The sequence below is a fragment of the Xenopus laevis genome, chromosome 2L (genome assembly GCF_017654675.1).
Source record: "Xenopus laevis strain J_2021 chromosome 2L, Xenopus_laevis_v10.1, whole genome shotgun sequence".
NCBI classification, from domain to species: Eukaryota; Metazoa; Chordata; class Amphibia; order Anura; family Pipidae; genus Xenopus; species Xenopus laevis.
The window spans coordinates 97,371,104-97,395,356 of record NC_054373.1 but is presented as its reverse complement, the minus strand read 5'-3'; the positions used below and the strand labels follow the sequence as shown (position 1 = coordinate 97,395,356).

General features: G+C 40.5%; 3 protein-coding genes across 6 annotated transcripts in view; 1 reads left to right on the top strand and 2 right to left on the bottom strand.

Moving 5' to 3' along the window:
* The window catches only part of ap2b1.L (adaptor related protein complex 2 subunit beta 1 L homeolog), a 58,806-nt gene extending 56,717 nt beyond the window's left edge, over nt 1–2,089 (bottom strand). For 2 of the 4 annotated variants that reach the window (XM_041580873.1, XM_018244820.2), the window contains exon 1: nt 1,952–2,089. The gene's annotated coding sequence lies outside the window, so the exon portion shown is untranslated. 4 annotated transcript variants of the gene reach the window in all.
* On the top strand, nt 1,911–9,412 carry pex12.L (peroxisomal biogenesis factor 12 L homeolog). The gene is given in 5 exon segments (NM_001093042.1): nt 1,911–2,303; nt 3,154–3,351; nt 4,147–4,314; nt 4,317–4,681; nt 7,301–9,412. Coding segments are annotated over 4 exon segments (1,059 nt in total). The 5' UTR covers nt 1,911–2,303; nt 3,154–3,225; the 3' UTR covers nt 7,701–9,412.
* Nucleotides 9,413–21,058: 11,646 nt separating this feature from the next.
* slfn13.L (schlafen family member 13 L homeolog) overlaps nt 21,059–24,253 on the bottom strand; it is a 47,995-nt gene continuing 44,800 nt past the window's right edge. Inside the window, 1 exon segment of the mRNA NM_001091272.1 lies at nt 21,059–22,783. Coding sequence (NP_001084741.1) covers nt 21,991–22,783 — 793 coding nt within the window. The 3' untranslated portion in view covers nt 21,059–21,990.

The following is a 24,253-nucleotide window of genomic DNA, read 5'->3' as shown; positions in this document are numbered from 1 at the left end:
AAATAATTCAATCTGCCATATAAAATCTCATTCCTGAACCAGCAAGTGTATTTAGTTGTAATATTGGTGTGTAGGCAGCCATCTCAGGCTTTTTTGCCTGGTCATGTGCTTTCAGAAAGAGCCAGCACTTTAGGATGGAACTGCTTTCTAGCAGGCTGTTGTTTCTCCAACTCAATGTAACTGAATGTGTCTCAGTGGGACCTGGATTTTACTATTGAGTGCTATTCTTAGATCTACCAGGCAGCTGCTATTTTGTGTTAGGGAGCTGTTATCTGGTTACCTTCCCATTGTTCTGTTGTTAGGCTGCTTGGGGGGGGGAGATATTACTCCAATTTGCAGTACAGCAGTAAAGAGTGACTGAAGTTTAAAGTTTACAGGGTATAAGGAATGGCCAGGAGGCAGCTTGACTGCTCAAAGTGTTTATTGTAGGCACAACATGTGTCAAACCTTTCTGTTATTTGTCAAGTGACACACAATAAACAATATAGTGCCTACAATAAACACTTTGAGCAGTGGCCCACAGGTAGCATAGGGCAGGCAGAATACAGTAGGAGACAGGGACACCTTTCTAAGATGAACAGTTAATACTGTGCTACATACAGTGACACAATGCTGGTGCCCCTCCAGTAGTTTGTTTGAGTGTGAACAGGTAAACAATGTGGGCACTTTCAGTCTGGGTCTGAGGTATGAACAGTACAGGGCTTTACAGGTATGACCAATAGAAGTCTTACAGGTAAAAATGCAGATTACAGTTGTGAAAAATCAGTGGTGTAACTAACGGGGGAGCAGAGGGTGCAATTTGGCCAGGGCCCGCACGCCCCCCCCCAGCAGATCGTGCGCACTGCAGCCGGCTGGAGTCGGCTGCCACCACAACGTAAATTTCGCATGGACAAGGGTGGGGGCCCGGCTGCACGGCTCGCACGAGTGCCCGCCCCCATCTAGTTCCGTTACTGTGGAAAATGCAGGATTTTATAGTCTGAATTTGAGGTTTAAACAATGCAGGGGCCAGTTAATCTCTGTAGTGATACCTTTTAAATCTTACATATGGTAAGCAGACACAGCAGGCAGACTTTGATGTGGAGGGCCACATAAGGGGGGTCGCGGGCTGCCAGTTGGACAGCACTGTAACTGATTGTTACAGTTTGAAGAGAACTCCATGATAATATACACAAACTCAATCAGATGTAATATCACCTAATGAACAGTTTGAAGAGAACTCCATGATAATATACACAAACTCAATCAGATGTAATATCACCTAATGAACAATCTTCTATTCCACTACATATTTACAATACGTTCTTCACAGGCATGTGGTACATATCTTTGGCACTGAAGGCAAATCCCCTAAACACCAATTGTTGAAGACTTGGTGTGATTTGGCTCTGCTAAAATAGTGGTCTCAGCACCTCCCTAATGACACTTGAGACATTTATAATCGTGAATCCAAAGGACAACTCGCAATCGAAGGTCAGGCACTATATATGGATTGCAATATAGGTGACCATTCTAGAGCGCTAGAATATCAATCATTTTGTCATAACTTTTGTTAACATATTTTTGAGTGATTTAGTCATGACCATGAAGAAATAAAGCACTGTAATGAATATTAATTTAATAATTTAATAAAATTGTTTTATTTACTAATCAAATGAGGCGGTAGTTTGTATATGACACGTAAAGGTCTAGTTATTACTTTAGAATGTTCGTGGGATCAGAAGGCCAATGACAATGATACAGAAATCAAACATTTGTGTTCAGGGATGTTTTAGCATTCAGGACAACCTTCCATATGTGCAGTAATTGAATGAATGCCCAATAACCACCACACCTCCTAACATCTGAATTCTCAAGAAGCAGATATAAAGCAACAAGGCGGCTCCCTGCCCATCCCCATATCTACCTCTATTCTGTTACATAAGGAACGCACAGATTTATTTCCTCGACTTACCGATAATTTATTGAAAAATACAGATAGGCTTAGGAACGAGACAGAAATGACCGGATGAAGACAACCCCAGAGAGAAGAGAAGGCGCTGCACGAATAGCTACCCCGGAAATCCAGAACAGATAACACACAGCTACCGTATGCGTTCCATACACCGGAAATGCGTAAAGCGTCTCAACAAACGGAATAAGCCTGGATCCCCTGCTGTCACTTTGCGTTCCAGGTTGTGAAATTGCGAGGTAGAGTGTGCGGTGTTGTGATTGGTGTTGCAGCAGGGCTTGGATTGATTGGAGTCTGATCTACGCGGCGAGGTGGGAGACTGAGGACTGGCAGAATCTCTGCTACACACAAGATGGTAATTGTTTTGGTTGGGATACATTTCCCAGTGTGTGTAAAGAAAGAAAAGGGTGCGCTGCAGAGTTCTGGAACGCATACACTGTCACACGTGTGTATATACGACCAGGTCTAGACTGAGATTCAAAATAGGCCCTGGCATTTCAGCTACACAGAGGCCCAAACAGCACCTCACAGCCCAATAAATAGTGCCTGTCTATGGCAACTTACAGCAGCCCCTCTGACATTTGCCAGAACCCACAGATTGCCAGTCCAGGCCTGTATAAGACCTTTCACCTTAGGTAGTATCGCATGTTCATTTATTAGGAGCCTTCAATCTTTTACCTGCCCTCTGTTACTGCTTTATCGACAGGGGAGGACAACAGCAAGCTTCTCTGATCAGTTGTTTTGCTTTGCCCAAACTGTGCTGTTTTTCCACAGAAATGTACTTGTGCAACAAGTCTGTACAGCGTCGGACTGGGATGCCAGGGGCCCACCAGAAAACCTTAGACAGTGGGCCCACTTTCCAAACTATTATTCCTCCTCCCCTCACTTAACCTCTTTATTCTCCTAGTCTTTTATATCTACTTACTATACTCTATTCTTCCATTATTAAGCCTCTTTTTTCCCATAAAGAAATATAGAATGACCATGAAATAGGCCAAATAGTTAGAAGCAAGATTGCCCACTGACACCTTGGCCCACCGGGAGTTTACCTGGTATCCCGGTGGGCCAGTCCGACACTGAGTCTGTAAATGTCAGAGCACACACGTATTTAAAAAAAAATATAATATATTAATTTATGGTAACTATTGTTCCTCTTTTTCTAAATTCACTGTAAATGTATATGATGGTCTCCTTCGATTAAACAGGAACATTCTGGAAAAGGTTAAAGGTGCAACCAGCAGCCGTTTTCACATTGGCAGTGGAATTAAACCTTCAAAATGGCAGAGCGGGGGGCCCACATTACCACCACTTCACCATTGGATGACCGGCCCAGTATTTTTGAAGTGGTGGCTCAGGAGAGCTTGATGGCAGCTGCCAGACCTGCTTTGCACCATATTGTGAAGGTGAGTGCAGGCTGAAACCATAATTGCTCATATATTTTGTCCAATCAGCAATACAATCAGGCGGCACTCCGGATAAAATAGAAGAGGTTTATTGCACCAGAAGATTAACAGAATCGCCTTACGCGTTTCAGGAAACCGGCTCCCTTAATCATAGGCATGCCTTATGCCTATGATTAAGGTAGCCTGTTTACCGAAATGCATAAGGCGATTCTGTTAATCGTCTGGTTGCAATAAACCTCTACTATTTATGCCTATGATTAAGGGAGCCTGTTTCCTGAAACACGTAAACAAATAAACATATTGTAAAAGGTACTGTTCTGAAATATAATTGAACATTTCAAAATGCTGACTCGTGTTGGAATACACCAGGTTGAAGCAATGAGTCACCACGTAGGTTAGCTAAATTGGAAATAAAACTTTTAGCGCACCCCGGTTTATGAGTTAAAGTTTAGTTCACTTTTAAACGTAACAGAAAGGGGGGAAAATGTTTCCTGTGACAACTTGCCATTTAAAAAGGTTTTAAATGTGGTGTATATTAACCAGGAAGAGGTTTAGAGGAATGGTAACACCAAAAAATTAAAGTGTTTTAAAGTAATGAAAATATTATGTGCTGTTGCCCTGCACTGGTAAAACTGGTGAGTTCGTTTCAGAAACACTACTATAATTCTTATAAACAAGCTGCTGTGTAGCAATGGTGGAAATTGAAAAAAGTCTATATAGCATATGTATAAATGATATGCTAATATCTGCTTTAGCACATATGTTATCTTTTATATACACATATTTATCTTATAGGTCCTTGCCGAGTCTAATCCTGCTCGCTATGGCACTTTGTGGAGGTGGTTTGATGAACTTTATACCTTACTGGAATGCCTTCTGCAGCAGCACTACTTGTCATGGGCCAGTGCCTCTTTCTCTGAGAACTTCTATGGACTAAAACGTGTAACACTGGGGAAGCAAGTAGGCAAAGAAACTTGGCGAGGAAAGAGTACTGGAAGTCCCTTTTGCTGCTTGTGCTTATACCTTATTTGCGGATTAAATTAGAAAAACTAGTGAACAGTTTACGAGAGGAGGAGGATTATTCCATACAAAATCCAACCTCTTTTCACAAAAGATGCTACAAAGCTATACTGGCATCCTATCCCTTTCTGAAGCTAGGCTGGGAAGCTTGGTTTCTCTTTTACCAGTTGAGGTATATTCTCTGGAATGGAAAGCATCATTCTCCACTGCTTAGGTTAGCTGGGGTGCAACTCGCTCGATTAACTATGGAAGACCTGCGAGCAATGGAGAAACAAGAAGAATTGACTAACACTGTATCTAATGTGGTGAGGTGAGTTTTGGCCTAGGGGCATGAGACTTATTGAGTTTACCATGGAAAGAATTGTGGATACTTCAAGGAAATTGTTTAGAAGGGCTGCACTGAGTTTGCATTCCGTGCAGCCCAACAAATATATTTATTGGAAGTGTCAGAAGTGGTCTGGTAATCTTCAACTTGATCAGTAGATTGGAAATATTCCATAGACTGATGTTTATACTCTTGCTAATATATTAACAGGTTGCTAATTATTCCTATGGATATGGTCAGAACTAGGGATACAGAAGAGGCAAATGGCAAGGTTGCTAAGAAATGTAACTCTTTTGTCTCCTACCCTGGCATCCTTCCCACATCGTAACCACATGCATGCGCGTGTCCTTGTTTGCAGACACGTGCTTGGGGGGGGGCAAGGTGGCCAGTTGGGTTGCCTAGGCTTGGCTCATGGGGTTAAAGAAAGGCTGGAACAAGGATGAAGCAGAGCACACTCCTCACTTCTGTTAGAAGATAACCTGGTGCACAGAGTACAGGGTACGGCAATCCCCAAACGAATACTTCCAGGAAAGATACACTGGCACACAAGGTAAATTGCAGTGCAGGGTGACCCCTTGCTGTTTATTTGTGCGGACGCGCGACGTTTCGGGCGAGCCCCTTTCTCAAGCTTGAGAAAGGGGCTCGCCCGGAAACGTCGCACGTCCGCACAAATAAACAGCAAGGGGTCAGCCTGCACTGCAATTTACCTTGTGTGCCAGTGTATCTTTCCTGGAAGTTAAAGAAAGGCACCATACGTTTTTTTTTCTAAATTGCTTGCGGAAAGTTATGCACCATTCTTCTCCAATGACCAGTTTTGTTGCCCGACAGGAAAACACAACTGCAATGCCAAGTATTTTCAGAGTTTAAAGAGATAAGTCCCGTACCAACGATAGCTCAGAAGGCCATTTTAAAGTGTTTAAAGTGGAATTGTGGAAGGAGATGGGACTCTAGGAAGAACAAGAATAGAAAATTATTTATAGGGAAACCAAGAAGTAGACATAATAAAAAAATTAGAAGAAATAAAGCATTGCATAATAGAAGTGAGGAGGGAAGAAAATGAGGTGACAAATATTAGTCCGTAGGCCTCTAGCATCTCTGCATGAATTGAAGGGCACACTAGGTCACAGCAGGCAAAGATTGAGACAAGCTATCTAAAAAAATGTAATAGTCTGCCCTTAACTGGCATAAAGAGGGAGACAGAGGAGAGGTTGCAGAGAGCAGGAAGTAAACAAAAGAATTAAAGGGGAAGTTCATTTTAAAATAAACTTTTAGGCCTGTGGCACACCAGGATATTTTCACCTTTTCGTTTCTCTTGGGGAGCCCTGATAGTCAATATGTCATGCTGCATTGGTTGTTGCTATCCATGCTCAGGATTGCTTCTCTTCACATTCGATAAGGATCCCTCTCTAACATCGTTGGCACCTGCAATTGGTAGACCGGAATATGCTGAGACAATTTGCAGTTAATTGTTATATATTCACTTTTTATTTTTTTTAAACAACTTCACTTTTTGTTCAGTGGCTCTCCAGTTTCGAATTGGAACAGCCATCTAGTTGCTAAGGTTTAATTTACCTTACCGACCAAGCACTGGTTTCATTGAGAAAATGGAAGATGAATAGGATAGGGCCTGAATATAGAAAGAAATGTAATAAAAAGTAGCAATAAAAGCCTCAGAAAGCAGAACTCTATGACAGTTATTGCCGTACCATGGCAAGAAACAAGAGATTCTCAAGTGGAACAGACCCAATCCACCGCCACAGGACTGAAATGAATCCATTAATAAGCCTTTGTTATATTGCAAAGCTACCTATGTCTCTTGAGGCAGCACAAAAAAGTATAAAAATGTATGATTACTGTGGGTTCTTAACCCAGATACCAATATTCCCCATGTTCTATAATATGTTAGGAAACAACTGACATGTTGTAGGTGATATAATATTTGCATAGAATCTACCCCTCCTCTTTTTTTCTGCCTATTTCTACTACCATACTTCTTTCTCTCCTTCTTATTTATTTGTATGGTCATTTTTTTTAAAAAAATGAATACATAAATAAAAAAATGTAGCCTCCAGAGCAATAGTTTTTCCATCATATGCAGTGGTGGAAAGAGGCAGATGTAGGCAGCAAAATCTATAAAGAATGAAGACCAACTGAAAAGTTGCTAAGAATACATCATTCTACAATATCCTAAGTTTTAATTAAACATGAACTACCACTTTTTATCTAAATGAGTAACAATGACAACCAGGGGAGGGAGTATTGTCTACTGTAGTCCCCCTGAGAGCACCGAAAAAAATTCACAGATAGTACTTTGATGTGTTTACCTAATACGGAAAATATTTATTTTGATCCTTTGAGCCTGATCACTTTGCTTTGAGATATTTTTGCTCCAGTGTCCAGGGCTCAGATGCTATTCTAACACACAGCTGAATGAATTGTTCTATCTACAACTTATTGTATTCCCATAAATTCATATGGGTTTTTGATTTCCTGTTTAATAAAATATTTTATACTTTCTGCTAATGCCTAGTGTAGACCAGACTGTCAAGTGGTATGCATGCAACTTCTTATTATAACCATAGCCTTTATATCTTTACCTTACAGCATCAGCCAGCACATAAGGAGTATCCTGAAGAAAGCTCTTGGTGCTGTAACCCTGTCCGTGTCCTCCAGCTTATCACTTGGGGTGTTTTTCCTACAGTTTCTAGATTGGTGGTATTCTGCAGAAAATCGGGAGACCCTAAAATCCTTGGGTAACTTGCCTGTGCCTCCTCCCCCAATCCATTTTGATCTAGAAACCTATTCCCCGCTGCTACCCAAGTTAAGGACAGTGTGCCCCCTTTGCCGAAAGGTGCGGGTAAATGATACAGCTCTGGGCACCTCTGGCTATGTCTTCTGTTATCGCTGTGCTTATTACTATGTGAAGACTCACCAACGATGTCCTGTGAGTGGCTACCCTACAGAACTTCAGCATCTCATTAAACTGTATACACCTGATGGTTAGACTTTAACCAAAATCTTAACCAATGTAGAAATCCAATTTACTAAGCTTTACAACTGATTGTTCAGAGGTAAAACCGGGACACATATCTGTCCTAGGAAGGAAGAAACGTGCCTGTGGTGTGTCAGTTAAAACAGCTTGGAAATGTTGGCTTAACCTGTTTGATTGCCTGAAGTAAGCAGTTAAATGGGAACAAAACCTGATTTTAAAATGAATGTAAATGTAGAGTGCTCCTCTGTATTTTAGGTAATTTACTAATTATTCATTTGGAATAAATATTAGAGATCTTGTCAGTTTTAGGCTATTAACAGGCTTACCTGACTATGAAGCCCAAGCATAGTCCGTTAAAAAAAAAAAAATGTGGCTGGCTGTACAACGGAGTGTTAACTAAGCAGATAATGACATAATGGGGTGCTTAAAGGTATATAAATGTGCACAAAAGAAGAAGGAAGCTGCTGCTGTTTACCTATATTCTTTTTTGTCCCCCCAAGAGATAGAAAACCAACACCTTACCTGGGACATCAGCCAAGTAGGGTCACTACTTAAAACAATGTCTCTTCTTCTTTTGCAATATACCCTTTTAGAATACGTTTGTTATTAACTACATTAATAACTTTTTCACCATCCCTCCTTTAGTATAGCTTATTTTACAGTATATGGATGCACGCTTTGAATGAAAGCTGTAAGATTTTGAATGGTAGCGAAAAGTACTGTTATTTATAAAGTGTCTAAATATATTTGGCAAATATACTCAGTAATTAACGATGGCATGTGTTCTGGTTATCCTTTCTTCTTTTTTGTGCAGGCAGTTAACCTTTGGGTTACTGATACAGTGGTTCTAACATATGTTGAGCCAAAAGCCTGTTATGAGTAGTCTAAAATTGTCAATATCAGAAATTTGACATTTTATATAAATTGAAATGTGCTTAGAAGAGCATAAAGGAAGTTTTAAGTAAGTTTTCTGTTTGGGTTTAGATCCCCATTAATATTTTTTTTGCTGCTAGAAATGTAAGCCAGTTTTGCCAAACTGTTGCAATCATGAAGAAAAGTCAAGACTTTTGTATGTAAACGTGTATTAAATATGCATTGCTTGAGTTTCACAGCTTCCATTGAGGCACCAACTACTGTTGCACTCCTGTGTTGATAAATGAAATCCAATATTTTCTTTTATCACTGAACACATAAAGTAAGGTAACCAGATCATGTGAAAAGTCAGGGGCACATCTAGAAATCCCAGCCAGAAGGACTGCACTGGATGAATTTAATGTAAGGAGCCAGTATACACTTCAAAACACCTTTACTAAATATGAGCACAATAAATAGCTCAAGTCGAAAGGGGATGTATATGTCTCTTTTAAATGCAATTGGTTTAACGTAACCAGTGTCATACGCTATTTAATGAAAACTGCACATTTTTTTTTAACAGCAGAATTAAAAGTATCAGTTCCCAGTCTAATGAAAAGGAATTACTAAAAGTTTTAGAGAAATTGAGTGCTGAGTAATTGAGAAGTCTTACACTGATCATGTGGATATTTAAAGTTAACCTTAGAATGATGCTAAGAGTTTTATATGTATTGTGCTTTTCTTACAATACAGCAAGAACACAATTCATTATTGTATTCTAAGTGTGACTTGTAAAGATGTTCTTCCTGACACTGCTATGACTCATTGCTGCTAATTTTATGGCAAATTAATTAAATCAATATTGGTAAAAACAGTATTGTAAAATGATCTTTTGTGTGTGTGTGTGTGTGTATGTCTATCCCCACTGGGGTTAACTTTAAAGGGACTTGATGGACTTCTGTCTTTTTATCAACCCACTTTAACTATTTAAGATTTAGAAGTAGTAGATTTAGGCTAATAAGAGAACAGGATGATACTTTTATCTGGAGGCTGAGAATTGGCCCCTAGAATCAGCTGATTAAGTGGATCTGGGTGCAGTCACAGGGTTAGCCTTGTGTTGCATTAGTCTTAGTACTACATTTAGTACTATAATCACTGTAAAAAAAAAAGAAAGAAAAAAAAGGCGGCATGCCAGCACAGCGTTGACCACAAAGGCAGCAGGACAAGAGACCCGCAAAGTCACAAAAATTGGAGCGCTCACCTCTCAGACAAACACAGTTGAAGTGCCAGGTGCTGAACTAAAAGGCCCAATCCTGTCCTCGGGTCACGTCAATCCATAGACAAAAATAGCAGCACACTGTTAAGTTGCAAAAGTGCTCAAGTGCATAATTTATTTAGCCCACAGCATACAAAGGCAACGTTTCGAGCCAACCAGGCCCTTTATCAAGCCTTGATAAAGGGCCTGGTTGGCTCGAAACGTTGCCTTTGTATGCTGTGGGCTAAATAAATAATGCACTTGAGCACTTTTGCAACTTAACAGTGTGCTGCTATTTTTGTCTATATATATATATATATATATATATATATAAAGAGACCCGCATAGTGTGATCTTCAAGCTGTCAGCGCACCAATTGACGAATGCAGAGGAGACATTGCTCAGCAAAGGACTGAGCTTTATACCGTCGGTGAGTAGCTCCAAATTTTTGCATGTAATAGATAATTATAAACTGACAAGGCACATACGACTGAGGGAGTGATTTGGGGATAAGAACACGGATGGAGGGATTGCAGAGAGGCAAAGTGGGGCCATTGGGGGAGTCGCACAGGGAGCTAACATTGGAGTTGAACCCCATTGTGCAGCCAAAGACACTTTGGAACATATATTTAAAAATAAGAATGACTATGATCCTGTAAGTAGCAATGCCTCCACCAAGACGTTCCACCGTCTCCTCAATAACAACATGTTTGAGTTATACTCTGATAGAGAAAAAAAGAAGAGACGCAATTTAACAGTGATGGAGAGAGAAGCCATTAAAACTCTTAAAGACAATAAGGACATTGTTCTTTGCAATGTGGATAAGGGTGGTGGGATAGTGGTTATGGATAGTGGTTATTATATTATATATATGCATATTACCGTAATGAATTGCTTTCACAGCTATCAGATACTGATAATGATGGCAAATTCTTATTTAATCCCACAGATAAATACAAAGTAGAGCTGTGTAATTTATTGAAAATGGCAAAAATGCAAGGGTGGATTACGGAGAACATGTACGAGTATTTGATACCAGCATTTCCAGTTATACCGGTGATTTATACACTGCTGAAAGTACAAAAAAAAAGCGAAAACCCACCGTGTCCACCAATAATATCTTCCCGGGGGTTCTTTAAATGAGAACATTGCACATTTCATTGATTATCTATTGCAACCATGTATTAAGAAGAGTGGGAGCTATTTGCAGGATACTAACGATTTTCTCAGAATGATACAGAGCGTCGATTTACCATTAAATGATTTGGTGTTGGTCACATTGGATGTACAAAGCCTTTACACGTGTATAGCGCATAAGGCAGGGGTAACAGCTGTGAGAAATTTAGTATTGGGGAACCCTGAGTATGTGGGTCCTCCAACAGAGTTTGTGCTGTCTTTGCTGGAGTTCATCTTATATTGCATTTACTTTAAGTTTGAAAACCAATATTACCTGCAACGCACCGGGACCGCCATGGGGTCACGGGTAGCTCCCACATATGCCAATGTGTTTATGTGGGAATTTGAGACCCAACACATCTTTTCACACAATTTGTTTCGGAGATATGGCGCTTTTTATAGGCGCTATATCGACGATATTTTCATTTTATGGTTGGGGCCCACTGGAGAGTTTATTGAGTTTGTGGTGCAATTAAATCAATTGGATAGTCCAGTAAAACTTAAGATGAGTTTCAGCAAGGACAGTGAAAATTTCTTGGACGTGACTGTATACAAAAATGGAGGGAGGTTACAGACATGTATATTCACTAAGCTGACTGACAGGAATACCGAATTGCATCACAGTAGTCACCACCCCAGACATTTAATAAACTCACTGCCCAAGTCGCAAATCTTACGGGTGGCCAGAATTGACAGTGAGATCTCCAAGAGGAGACTGGATTTGAAGATTATGAGTGAGAAATTTGCTCAGAGAGGCTACCCGAGTCAATTGTTTGATAATACATCGAATTGGGCACGGAGTTTAAATCGTGATGAATTGTTGCAGGTGGGAGACTCAACAAATAAACCAGACAGACACCGACCGGAAGGTGAGATTTACTACACCAGTCAGTATAGTTTAAGAAGTGCTGAGGTGAAACATATCATACTCAAACACTGGGATGTAGTATATACGGATGAGCAGCTGAGAGGGAGAGTAAGTAAGAGACCCAGATTTAGTTATTCGCACTTGAGGAACTTGAAAGAGCAATTAAGTCCTTCAGATCCAAGGGACAAGTATGACAAGAGGCATGATAGGTTAGAGCTAGCGATACGTCCAGGAGTACACAAATGTAGGGGTTGTGTGATGTGTGGTACACTGATTTTAGGAACTCACTTCACACACCCCTACAGGAGTAAAAGGTATGCAGTGAGACAGCGGATGACCTGTGAAACCGCAATGGTGGTGTACATTATAAAATGTCCTCGTGGATTGCTTTATTTTGTGTTGTTATTTAAACAGATAAACTGGGATTCTATTTGGAGGATTACTTTGCTGTAGCCACTGGTTCTGCAGAGTTGGAGAAAGTTTGTATTACACAATACAAAAACTATAAAATACACATTAGATTACATGACAACACAGGACCCAGTGCAGTCTGCATATTCTGATTTATTAATCAGTCTTGCTGTATTGGCTTCTGGCAGATATTATTTGACTTGTGCTGTTTTGATAATTTATGACGATCCCTTAGCAGCCCAGACCACACTGAGCATGTGCACAGCCTTGGTTTTGCAAAGATGTTTAACAAAGTTACAATATGGTGACCTTTGTGGCCAACTTTTTAAATCATTTGTTTTATTAGGCTTCTGGTGCAGTAAGTTCATGATTATGTTTAGTATACAAAAAACAGCATTTCTAGCCTTATATTTTAGACTTTAATTCCCCTTTAAATAAAAAAATTTTGAGTTTCATGTTTAATTTTAAAGGACTTTTATTACAGATTTTTAGGTCTCATTGACAAGTCCCTTTTAAGGGTGCAGTATACCCCCTTGTTCAACGTGAGTTTGGTGAATGGGGTTTGTGGTGAACATACTTTTTGCTTATAGTTTTAAAAAAAAAAAAATCTATGGTTTCTGTTATTTCTCAAACTAAACAGGGCAAAGATATACTAGCATAATCACAAATACCAATGAGCACTCCATTTACTCCAGACATGCCAATATGATTAATACAGAAATGGACAATGAACACTATTAATCCCAAACATGCCAGTATAATTACTACAGAAGATTAATGCATATATTAGCCTAAGACATGCCAGTAAGATCACTGAAGAAATGGGCAATGAGCCCTCCATTAACCCCAGACATTCCAAAAAGATCACTTCAGCAATGGATAATACATGCAATAACCCCAGTTATCCCAAGGTAGAAGAAATGTATTACCAAAAGCAGAATACCACAAACTTCTCTTCTTTTCCAGTGCTCCCATGCTGCATGTCTCACTTTACCATCCTCTGCCTAGCTAAAACTCCTGTAAAAATAAAAGTTAAAGATGACCACAGGGTAGCACACAGCCGAAATTGATATTCTTTTTCCAGTGCTTCCAGACATACAAGAACTTTTCAGTTGGTGAGTGGCAAGATACAGGTGGCAGCAGTAGATGTGCCCTACCAGGAACATCATCGGATCTGACTACCAGAAATCTCTCAAAAATCAGTCCCACGCTGCATGCAAATTTTAAAGTAGTCCTCAGCATCACCCTATCAGCTCTGTCTTTGGTGTGAGACACATGCACTTCCACTGTGAGCTCAGAATTGCTGCAGGGAAGCTGAACTTAGGGATCACTGCAAATCTTTAAAATATTAGCATAAAGTGTCAACCGACACTTTTTGCCATTAACTTTTGCCATTACCTGCTTAGGACCTGCACATGAAAGGACGGTGGGAACCGGAGGTTTAGCTTTTGCTGTTACATATGGTTTATGGGTAATCTTTCCTACTGCTTTTGGTGATCCCTGCGGTGGTGCCACCTCAGGGCAAGTTCTTGCCTTGTCTTATCAGGAAATTGCAGTCACTCAAAACAGTTATTGCTGCGGGACCAATGGCAATCTGAAATGTTGCTGAGTGTCTGGGTCAGAGCACATGTTCTAATAAAGGCTTTTAATGGAAGATTCCTCCTTGTTGGTGCTGTCTGAGTATCACTGTATATCGAAGTAACAGATGGAGAAGGCCACAGTGTGACTTACAACAAAATGAATGTTGGGTGCGTGCTGGCAAAAGAATCTTGCTGATTAACAGACTACACTGGTATCAATACTGACATGCAATGTAAATCAGCTACAAGCAGGTGGATTTTACACTTTTCCCTTTTTAAATTGATAGATTATTCAGATCTTCTCTTTAAAATATGACACCTCTAAAATACACAGCTTGCATGGGTGATTAGTGATCAGTTTTGTTCCATAGAAGACTTTGTATGCAACATGTAGTCTTCCTCCTAAACAGTTAATAAAGGAGAACTACACTGAATATGACTCGATGTCAGGACCATTCGGCGCGGCTGTCCCATTCTGTGCCTGTCTTCTCCAGCTTCACATCCAAGATGGCGGCGCCCATTGCCAACACGTGGGGAACATCGACGCCGGCGCAATGATGTCACATGCTTGGTGTGAAATTCAAAGATAAAAACCCTTCCAGGTCACGGGTTCTATGCCCGATTATAGCGTTTGTTTTGAACATTCCTGGGTGCTCTATTATTCCTGTTGGACTGATTTCTGGAGTTTGACCCTGCCTGATTATCAACTTTGCTGTTTATCTGCCTGCCTTTTGAACATCTGCCTGGATATTGATTTTGACAACTCTTGAACCCTGTTTGTACTGCGAACTTGGACCCCTGGGCTTCCTTCTTGGTCCGGACTACTCCTGCTGGGAACCGTTAGGCCCCCTGACACTAGAAATGCCATATTCTAGATGTAATGAATATGCCCATGTGTAAAAGCCCTTAGGGCTAGCCACGGAACCCACTTGTGATTTAAATTACAATATATAGGGAAGTCACTAACAAATCATAAAAAACACATTAAGAATCTGCAGAATCTGGTGCAAATCAATTTTTTAAGTCCACAGTACACTTTTCTCTTCCAGCAGACCAGTGTTTTTGGAGTCATTGTGCCCAATTTAGGTGCCATGAATATCTATGCATATTTCAAAGAAGGCATCATGTAAGTGGTGGCATGTCCTTTAAAAAGTAGGTGCAAGAATGATCTGATTGCGATGCAACATGTTAAGTAAGAAACAAAGAACAGAATGGACCACAAGTAGGCTATTGTTACATGAGGTGTTTTCTCCACTGGAAGAAAAAATACTAATCTGCCTCATGGTTTGTGAACAATGACAGGAGCAGCATACACATGCACATTTTCAGGCCAATTCAAGTTTTGGTAAATTAATTAATGGAGGACCACGTTGCGGCTTTGCAGACTTGTACCACTGATGCTTGGTACCTAAAGGCCCAAGAGGTGCCTACACCCCAATAGAGGTGTTGATGGTCAACCCTAGGCTGGTAGGACAACTGGGTCTTGGCTTCCAAATAAGACAGGGATTTGAGAAGGATGTTGTTCTAGTAAGGCATTATGGAGACTCCTGGAGAGAATTGGCAAGGGATGAATAGCTCCGGTGTCCCAGGCAGATGCCAGCAAGGGAGGTGCCTACACCCCTAAAGGAGTTGTGATGTGCTAGGGGGAGTTTTCCCACAGGTGAAAAAGGCTCGGCAGATAGCCACCCTGATCCAAGGGGAAATGTGGCATTGGAATGTCCCTATGAGGCCCTGAAGGTTGAACATATAAGGAAGTATAAGTTATGAACAATTTTGTGTGATCCAAGTAGAACTTGAGGGCCCTGACAGGGTCCAATGAGTGGAGGGCCACCTTCTTGGTGTATAGTGGCCTGGGTCAAGGTGGGGATCATGATATCCTGGTTGATGTCAAATGCAGCCACCACCTTGGAAATGAAGAAGGAAATGGTCCAAATTACCAAGTGAACCAAATGATAGAGATGATAAGATATCTTTCAAGAAAGAGAGTTGATTTCAGTGACTCATCAGGGCCAGGAGGAGCAGTTTTCCAGCTAAGCCAGGGCAGTGAAATCAACATAAAGGCTCGAAGGGGAGTGCTAAGACCACCAAGGTAATATCCCAGGGCAGGATCAGCTCTCAATAAGACAGGTGAAGATGAGTGATGCCTTGGAAAAAAGTGCTGACATCTGGGAGTGCAGCCAGTTTTATGTTGGAAAAGGACAGACGTCACAATTTGAAATACCTTTGTCCATGCCTGCTTGCAAGAAGATGATAATCTGTGCAATGGAAAAGTAGTCAATTGACATACCACAGTGGTAAAACCAGAACTATGGACCCTTGTGATTTTGATAGGTGGCCACGAAGTCCACCTTTGGTAAACCCCAATGTAATGGAAATGGATTCACTGGATTGTGAGAAAAACCTATTGCTTTCGAAAACATTCCACCAGGTTGAGTTTTTGGTGGCTGAGGTAATATGCCTGCCAATTTTCGAGGCCAGGAATGTAGATGGCAGATTGCAGAGTTTCATGAGACTGTGCCCAGGTGAGAATGTGGCTAACCTCTCTTAAGGCTTGCCAGTTGCTGGTACCACCCTGATGGTTAAGGTAGGCTACTGTAGTGGAGTTGTCTGACTGGATCTTGATTGCTTGGTCCCTGTTTCGAGCTTGCAATGGTGAAGTGCTAATCGGACTGGCCAAAGTTACAGAATACTGATTGCAAGCCAAGCCTGGTCTGGAGACCAGGCCCCTCATAAGAGTGATGACCCAACTCTGCGCCCCAGCCCTGAACACTGGCATTGGTGGTCAGTAGGAGCCACTGCGGCTCCAAAAGCGACCTGCACGTGGAAAGCATTGAGTGCCCAAGACTGCTGACCTGGTACACAGAGTTCACAGAGTTAATTTTTGAGACAGGTTGGTATAAGTTCACTGATTTTCCATTGGTGTTCCCTGAGATGGAACAGAGTGAAGGTGACAACCTCTATGGGTAGACCATGGACCCCAAGACCTGCGTGGCTAATCTGAATGAGGCCCTGCAAACTTGAAGGAGTTGCCGGACTAGCAATTGAAGCCAGGCAATCTTGTCGGGTGGAGGTATACCTGAGTGTCGGTGTTGAAAATAATCCCAAGGAAGGTGTGGGAGTGAGGTGAGACATGGAGGTGTTGAAATTCTGATGGGGAGGAAAAATGGGAATGTGGAAGTAGGCTTCCTTGATGTTTAAGGCCACAAGGAACTCAGGGGGATTCATGGATGCAATTACAAATTGAAGTGACTCCATCTTAAAGCACTAGAAGTGTATATCTAAGTTGACAAGCCATCTTTTTGGGGGACAATGAACAGATGTAAATGAAAACTTTGAAACCTGTAGCCCTGCACAATCAGAGCTATGACTCAGCATCGTTTGGATAAGAGCTAGAAAGGCAGCTGGTTTTCTAGTTTTGTGTGGGAGGCAAGATGTGAAAAAACAGTGTAGCAGTTAGGAATAAAGTTCCAAGAGGTAGCACATGGATACTATCTTTTGTACCCAGGGATCTTTGGTGAGATGGATTCATGTTTCCTGAAATAATCCCAATTTCCCCCCTAGTGGAACCTTTTTGGGAATTTTATGAAGTGTAGTCCAAAACAAAAATATGGTTTGGATGTTTTAGGTTGAAATATAACATCCCCAGTAAATGGTAGCTGAGGGAGAAGAGTCCCTACTTCCGCTAAACACAAGTTTACCCTTGTATGGTTATTCCTGGATGGTATCAAGAGAAGCATTGCATAAATATGTCACAGAACTCCTGAGTTAATCCAATTGACCAGGGTGTCCCAGGCAGATGCCAACAAGGGATACAAACTTTTCCCAGAAGAAGAAAATACAGGTTTCGAAAAACCTACTAATTTCTCCATGGAGTGCTTGAAGGAGGTGTCCAGTACCAGAAGAGCTGTATTCTTAGGAAATCAGTGCATCCACTTCTCCAAGGACTCCTGTGGAAAAGAATAGGAGTGTAGGAAACAGTGAGTTGTCTCTTATACCCATATGTAATAAAAATCACTAAGTTTGCCCAAAAGCAGTAACCCAGAGTAACCAATAAGATATTTGCTTTTAAACAGGTGACCAGTAAATGCTACCTGCTGATTGGTTGCTATGGGTTACTGCTCCTGGGCAAACTTAGTGACTTTTATTACTCATAGTCTTAGGATGCTCCGATTTGTACTGAATGAGAATGTCAAATTGTGAGTGTATGGGAAAAACTGGCTGGGAGATTAACCCCCTTAGTTAACCCCTGGTGCCAGTATTTCCTGGCTGCAGAATCAGTGAAACACTAGAAGAAAAACTGACTGTCTCGGGAAGCAGTGAGGGGTATAGCAGCAAGCAGGAGGAGTCTTCCTCTTCTTCTAGTGTCATGCCTCCTGCTGGTGGATGCTATCCCCCATGGTCCCACAGACACCTATAAGGGAAGTACATTTTTGCCCATTTTAGATTTGGGTTAACGTGCTTTTGAAAAATATTCGGCTTTCTGGTGTGAACATAATGTTTTGTGGCTTTACTCCATATAGAATGAGTAAATGCATGATTTTGCAGTAGCTAAAATGATAAATGATAGCTCATATTGGAGTATTTTCATGTTGGGACCTCTGGCATTCATATTAGGGATGTTTTATCTAGGTACCTAATGACATGTGAGTCATAAAATGGTGAAGAGGGGAAGCTTTGAAGTGATTTTTAGACATTTTATCAAAACGCTACATTTGGGGAAAGATTTGCCGTTTGTTATTTTGGAGTAGAAGACATATTTACCCATTTTGGATTAAAGAGAATGTGTACTTTCCAAAAAGATATAGCTTTCTGGCATAAACTTAATTTTGTGGCTTTTGCAGTAGCTGAAATATTTTGCTGGGGTAAACCTACTGTTAGTGGAACTGTTGGCACTGAAATCTAAAGTATGCAGAAATCTTCGGAACTAGTGCTTTGGAAATTGTAGTGAAATTTGTAGTGAACTGCTGGGATATTTTGACATATACCAGTCAGAAATCTCAACAAAACTGTACATACAGTCATATGAATAAGTTTGAGAACCCCTCTTAATTCTATGGAGTTTTGTTTATCATTGGCTAAGCTTTCAAAGTAGCAACTTCCTTTTAATATATAACATGCCTTATGAAAACAGTAGTACTTAATCCAGTTTATTGGATTAACAGAAAATATGCAATATGCATCATAACAAAATTAGACAGGTGCATGAATGTGGACACCCCAACAGATATATTACATCAATACTTAGTTGAGCCTCCTTTTGCAAATTTGCCTCTAGATGCCTCCTATAGCCTTTGATGAGTGTCTGGATTCTGGATGGTGGTATTTTTGACCATTCGTCCATACAAAATCTCTACTGCTCAGTTAAATTTGATGGCTGCCGAGCATGGACAGCCTGCTTCAAAGCATCCCATTGATTTTCGATGATATTCAAGTCTGGGGACTGTGACGGCCATTTCAGAATATTGTACTTGTCCCTCTGCATAAATGCCTTTGTAGATTTTGAAGAGTGTTTAGGGTCATTGGCTTGTTGAAATATCCAACCCTTGTGCAACTTCAACTTTGTGACTGATGCTTGAACATTATCCTGAAGAATTTGTTGATATTGGGTTGAATTCATTTGACCCTCGACTTTAACAAGGGCCCCAGTCCCTGAACTAGCCACACAGGCCCACAGCATGATGGAACCTCCACCAAATTTGACAGTAGGTACCAGGCGTTTTTCTTGGAATGTGGTGTTCTTCTTCCGCCATGCAAAGCGATTTTTGTTATGACCAAATTACAAAATTTTTGTCTCAAAGTACATTGTTCCAAAATTACTGTTGCCTGTCTATTTCAGCGTTTGCATACAGCAAACAACTCTTGTTTGTGGCGTGAGTGCAGAAAGGGCTTCTTTCTCATCACCCTGTCATACAGATGTTCTTTGTGCAAATTGCGCTGAATTGTAGAACGATGAACAGATACACCATCTGCAGCAAGATGTTCTTGCAGGTCTTTGGAGGTGATCTTTGGTTTGTCTGTAACCATTCTCACAATCCTCCACATATGCCGCTCCTGTATTTTTCTTGGCCTGTCAGACCTGGGTTTTACAGCAACTGTGCCTGTGGCCTTCCATTTCCTGATTACACTCAACTTACAGTTGAAACTGACCATTTAAACCTCTGAGATAGCTTTTTGTAGCCTCCACCTAAACCATGATACTAAACAATCTTTGTTTTCAGATATTTTGAGAGTTGCTTTGAGGATCCCATACTGTCTCTCTTCAGAGGAGTCAAACAGAAGCACAACTTGCAATTGGCCACCTTAAATACCTTTTCTCATGATTGGACACACCTGCCTATAAAGTTCAAGGCTTAACAAGATAATCCAACAAATTTTGTGTTGCCAGTAATCCGTATTGAGCAGTTGCATTCAAATTGGCAAAATTATAAGGGTGCCCAAATTTTCACATTTGATTTAATGTCATATTACTGAATACTGCTTCACTAAAATCTTTGTTCAGAAAACACTACTGTACTCCTATACTCAGATGTTCCTGGGAATTGAAAGACATACCATCTTTTTTGTTGAAAGTGGAGTAAATTATTATGCAGGCTGAGAGGGGTTCCCTAACGTGTTCATATGACTGTATTTGGTATTGGTTCTTTAGGGAGATATGGGACAATAAAAATATGTAGCATTTTTGTACATAAATGTGATGCTTCTGGTACCTGTGCATGTCTTTATATTAAAGGAGAAGGAAAGGCTAGAATTAAGTAGGGATGCACCGAATCCACTATTTTGGATTCAGCACCTCTCCCCCTCCCTCCTCCCCTCCCTGCTGTAATCTGAGCCCAGAGCTATGAGCGAACAGTGAGAGACTCAGGCAGGAAGTGATGTCACACCAAGCCAATATGGCAGCTGCTATCCTAAACAAACAGAGAGAGCTTCTAGAGCGGTTTATTCAAGTATGGTAAAGCATTCTGCAGAATTAATATAGTGTTATAGCTTGCACTATTGTGGCTAATCTATTGGCAATAAACTGTTTCAGTAGCTTTCCTTCTCCTTTAAGGAAAATATTTTTTTCATGACAATTAGACAATTAGAATCCTATATCTTGTTACAGTGTCCCACCAAGGAAAGGTCACTAAAGTGAAAGACCACAATATGTTCAAAAACTATCAGTATAAGTACCCGTAGCCCCAAATCAGCTAGCAGGGAAAGGGTTAAAGATCAGAAACCATACAATGAGTTATGTATAGTTTTATTTATTCAGCACTACTTGTGCATGAAGTGATGTACAGCAGAACAACAAAACAAAACAGAGATCAATACAAAGTACAGTTACATTAAAGATTAAGTTCTAAATGTAAAAGATGTAAAAGGGGGATCCTGCCTAGTAGAGCTTACAATCGAAGGGGCCAATTTATCAGCACTCAAATTTGTATATTTTTGGGCTAAAATTCACAGATTCAAATTAAGAATATCTAAAAAATTTGAAGATTTATTAAAGGAGAACGAACCCCCTCCAAGCTCCCTTCCCGCAGCATTTATTCTTCTCAGGAGTCTCAGTGTATCCTGACCTCCATGCTGTTGGGAGGGCACTTGGAGGGGGCAGTGGTGGGATGCTAGTGTTTAGTTCTCCTTAAAGTGCAAAAAAAAAAACGTGAACATTTTTATGTAAAAATTCAGCATCATAATGTTGGCAAGTTTATGTAGAAGTCAAGTGGAATTTTCCTAGCAAGGTCTTTGTGTGTTTTTCCGAAAGTTGGTAGATTCATCCTAAATGATGAGTAGCAAATATATTCAATGTGTTCAAGTTTTTTTCAATGTTAGTTTTTTGACATTCAAGTGTGAATGAAAAAAACTGAAAAATTCTCAAATTCCAATTTTGATACATAGGCCTCTACGTGGGTCGGTAATTTACATAAATAAGAGGACAGGCATTGAAGTGGTTGTAATTGCATTATAAGTGATAGAACTAAATAACAAATATGTAATAATCAGGAAGGGGCTAATACTTTATTAGTGTTTATACAAATGATTTTTTAAAAGTGAAATTTCCTATGTTTCTTTATTTTGTGTTACCCAACTGATTTCAAGCAAAATATTTTCCTGCCCACATACAGGTATGTGTAAGATGGGATAATATTACCCCATAATGCCTCATCACCTTTTTAAATATTAGATTTTAAAATAATTTCTTCGCACAAAGTGACTTTTTTCATAAAGGACATAAAGATTTGTTTGAGCTCTTGATGCAGCACAAAGCAAAATATTTGATTTAATTTCAGCTTGAACAGGTACTGGATGGATTACAAATACAACTAAGCGCTCAAGGCCACTAAACCTGCGGATACTATCTATAACAATGCAGTTATCTAAAATTGATCCAGCATCCTTGAAATTATTTAACCTACCTTTCCTCATTTTCTCAATTAAATCATTTTTGTAGCCCTCAACATCAGATGCTGTGTTACATAAAATGGCTATATCACGTTCTGAATAACCTTTATGAAGGTATTCTTTGCATTTGTTTGCAATGTATGCAACAATTTTCTGCCTGTCAAGGTTTTCTTCCAATACAACGCAGGTACCAGGAACTGAGTGAGAACATTCACATCTTTCCATTATATTTTTCAAAAATAAATCAGATGCTTTAGCATTAACAATATCGGTCATGGCCTTCTTCATAAAATCGTAGATGTCTCCTGCATTCCGTACAACTTTTGTTAGGAACTCCTTGTTTTGATTTTCTACCTCTGGAAGCCCAGTTTCATAAGGGTGGCTTGACTGAAAATAATCCAGAAAAACCCAGAAAACACTTGTCTTCCCAGCAGCTCTGTGAATTTTCATTGCCTTTTTGTACCAGTCGCCTTGAAAATTTTGAGCCTCATCGATGATAATATGTCTTATATTAGAAATAGTTTTAAGCATAAATGTCTCCCTGGTCACAGCCTCACAAAGATTATGTTTCCTAGAACATAAAAGTAGTATGTTAAAGTCAAAAAGTATTGAAACAACCTTTGATTAGAAATACTGTCTTACCAGAAGTAAGAAATGTTTACTTTCATTTAAGCTAGTGTGACACCTTGCATTTTTCCTGCACGTGAACACAAGAAACACTGCCTTCCACCCCATCTTTCGAATGCACAATTTTCACAATAAAATCAACTAGAGTAGTGGACAGACGGATGGATGTTGAATTTTATTTAATTTTTTTTACACAGTTTTATTTAAATAATTTTTGACTTGCTCTTCAGCTTAGGAGAGCCCCCTTTCTTCAGGTTCTTCCTGGGATCTAACTCCTCTCTCTATATACTAGCCGGTAGCTATAGCAAAAGCTGGGCTTGGCTAGTGGTCAGAACCAGTATTACATGCATATAACTGCGATAAACGCAAAGAGACAACGTTAGATATCTCACTTGCTGCTGGTTATCTAGTGCTACAGCGAGTTAAACGCACAAAAAAAGTGGCTCCATCTGTATGCAAGCAAATGCCATGTCTGTCTCTGCTTGTGCATTTTAAAAAGGGGCAAAAGGCAGCAGATCGTGACTCTAGCCTTAGAGCATAGAGGAGAAGAATACAACTTCTCAGAATACAACTTCCCCCTTTATCTCTCTCTCAGTTAGTTAGTCAGCAACTTGAAGGGGGGCCCATTGGGACATGTTTTTAATCTGACTTGCTTGCTAAGGATCAAAAGCAAACTAATTGAACAATTATGTCCCATGTGCCCCCCCCCCTTCAAGTCGCTGACTAATTTACAGGTTAGAGTTAGATATAAATATAAGAATTAGATATAGATATAAAGAAGGAAAAGAGGAGCCAAAAATGTAATCTAGATTACGCAATTGCACTGTCACGGTCAGCACCCTAAATACAGAATCAATGCTAAACACCCTGTTCTCGGCTCTTGCTTACGCTTTAACAGACGCCTTTCACCTCGGGAGGAGCCCTCGGATGCCGCCAGGTCTTATTAAGAGAGGTGCCAAGTGAGAGGTTCTGAACAGGCAAAGGGGCACGACTGTAATGCAAAGTCTTTGGGCGGATGGTCACAGTACAAGCATAGGCAGAATCGTAGTCAGATCAGGCCGGGTCGGGCAGGCAAGGGTCAAACCAGGAGATCAATCAGTAGGCATAAGAATAAGCGAAGTCGGATATCAGGCAAGGGTCAGGATACAGAAGTCAGAATCATCAGGAGCAGGCAGGGGTCACAACAGGTAGTCAAAATCACAGATAATCAGAAGCTCAAATAGCACAGAAGCACCAGGAACAAGATCCTATAACAGGCAATGTAAAAAACCTATTTGTGCCTTTAAATATGTTTATATTTCGCGTCCTTGCGTAATGACGCCAGCGCGACTGCGCCTTTAAACTGAGAGAAGGCGCGCCCTAAGGAACTGCGCATCAGAGGAGCAAGACCGGCGTGGCGGGCGTCCCCACCGAG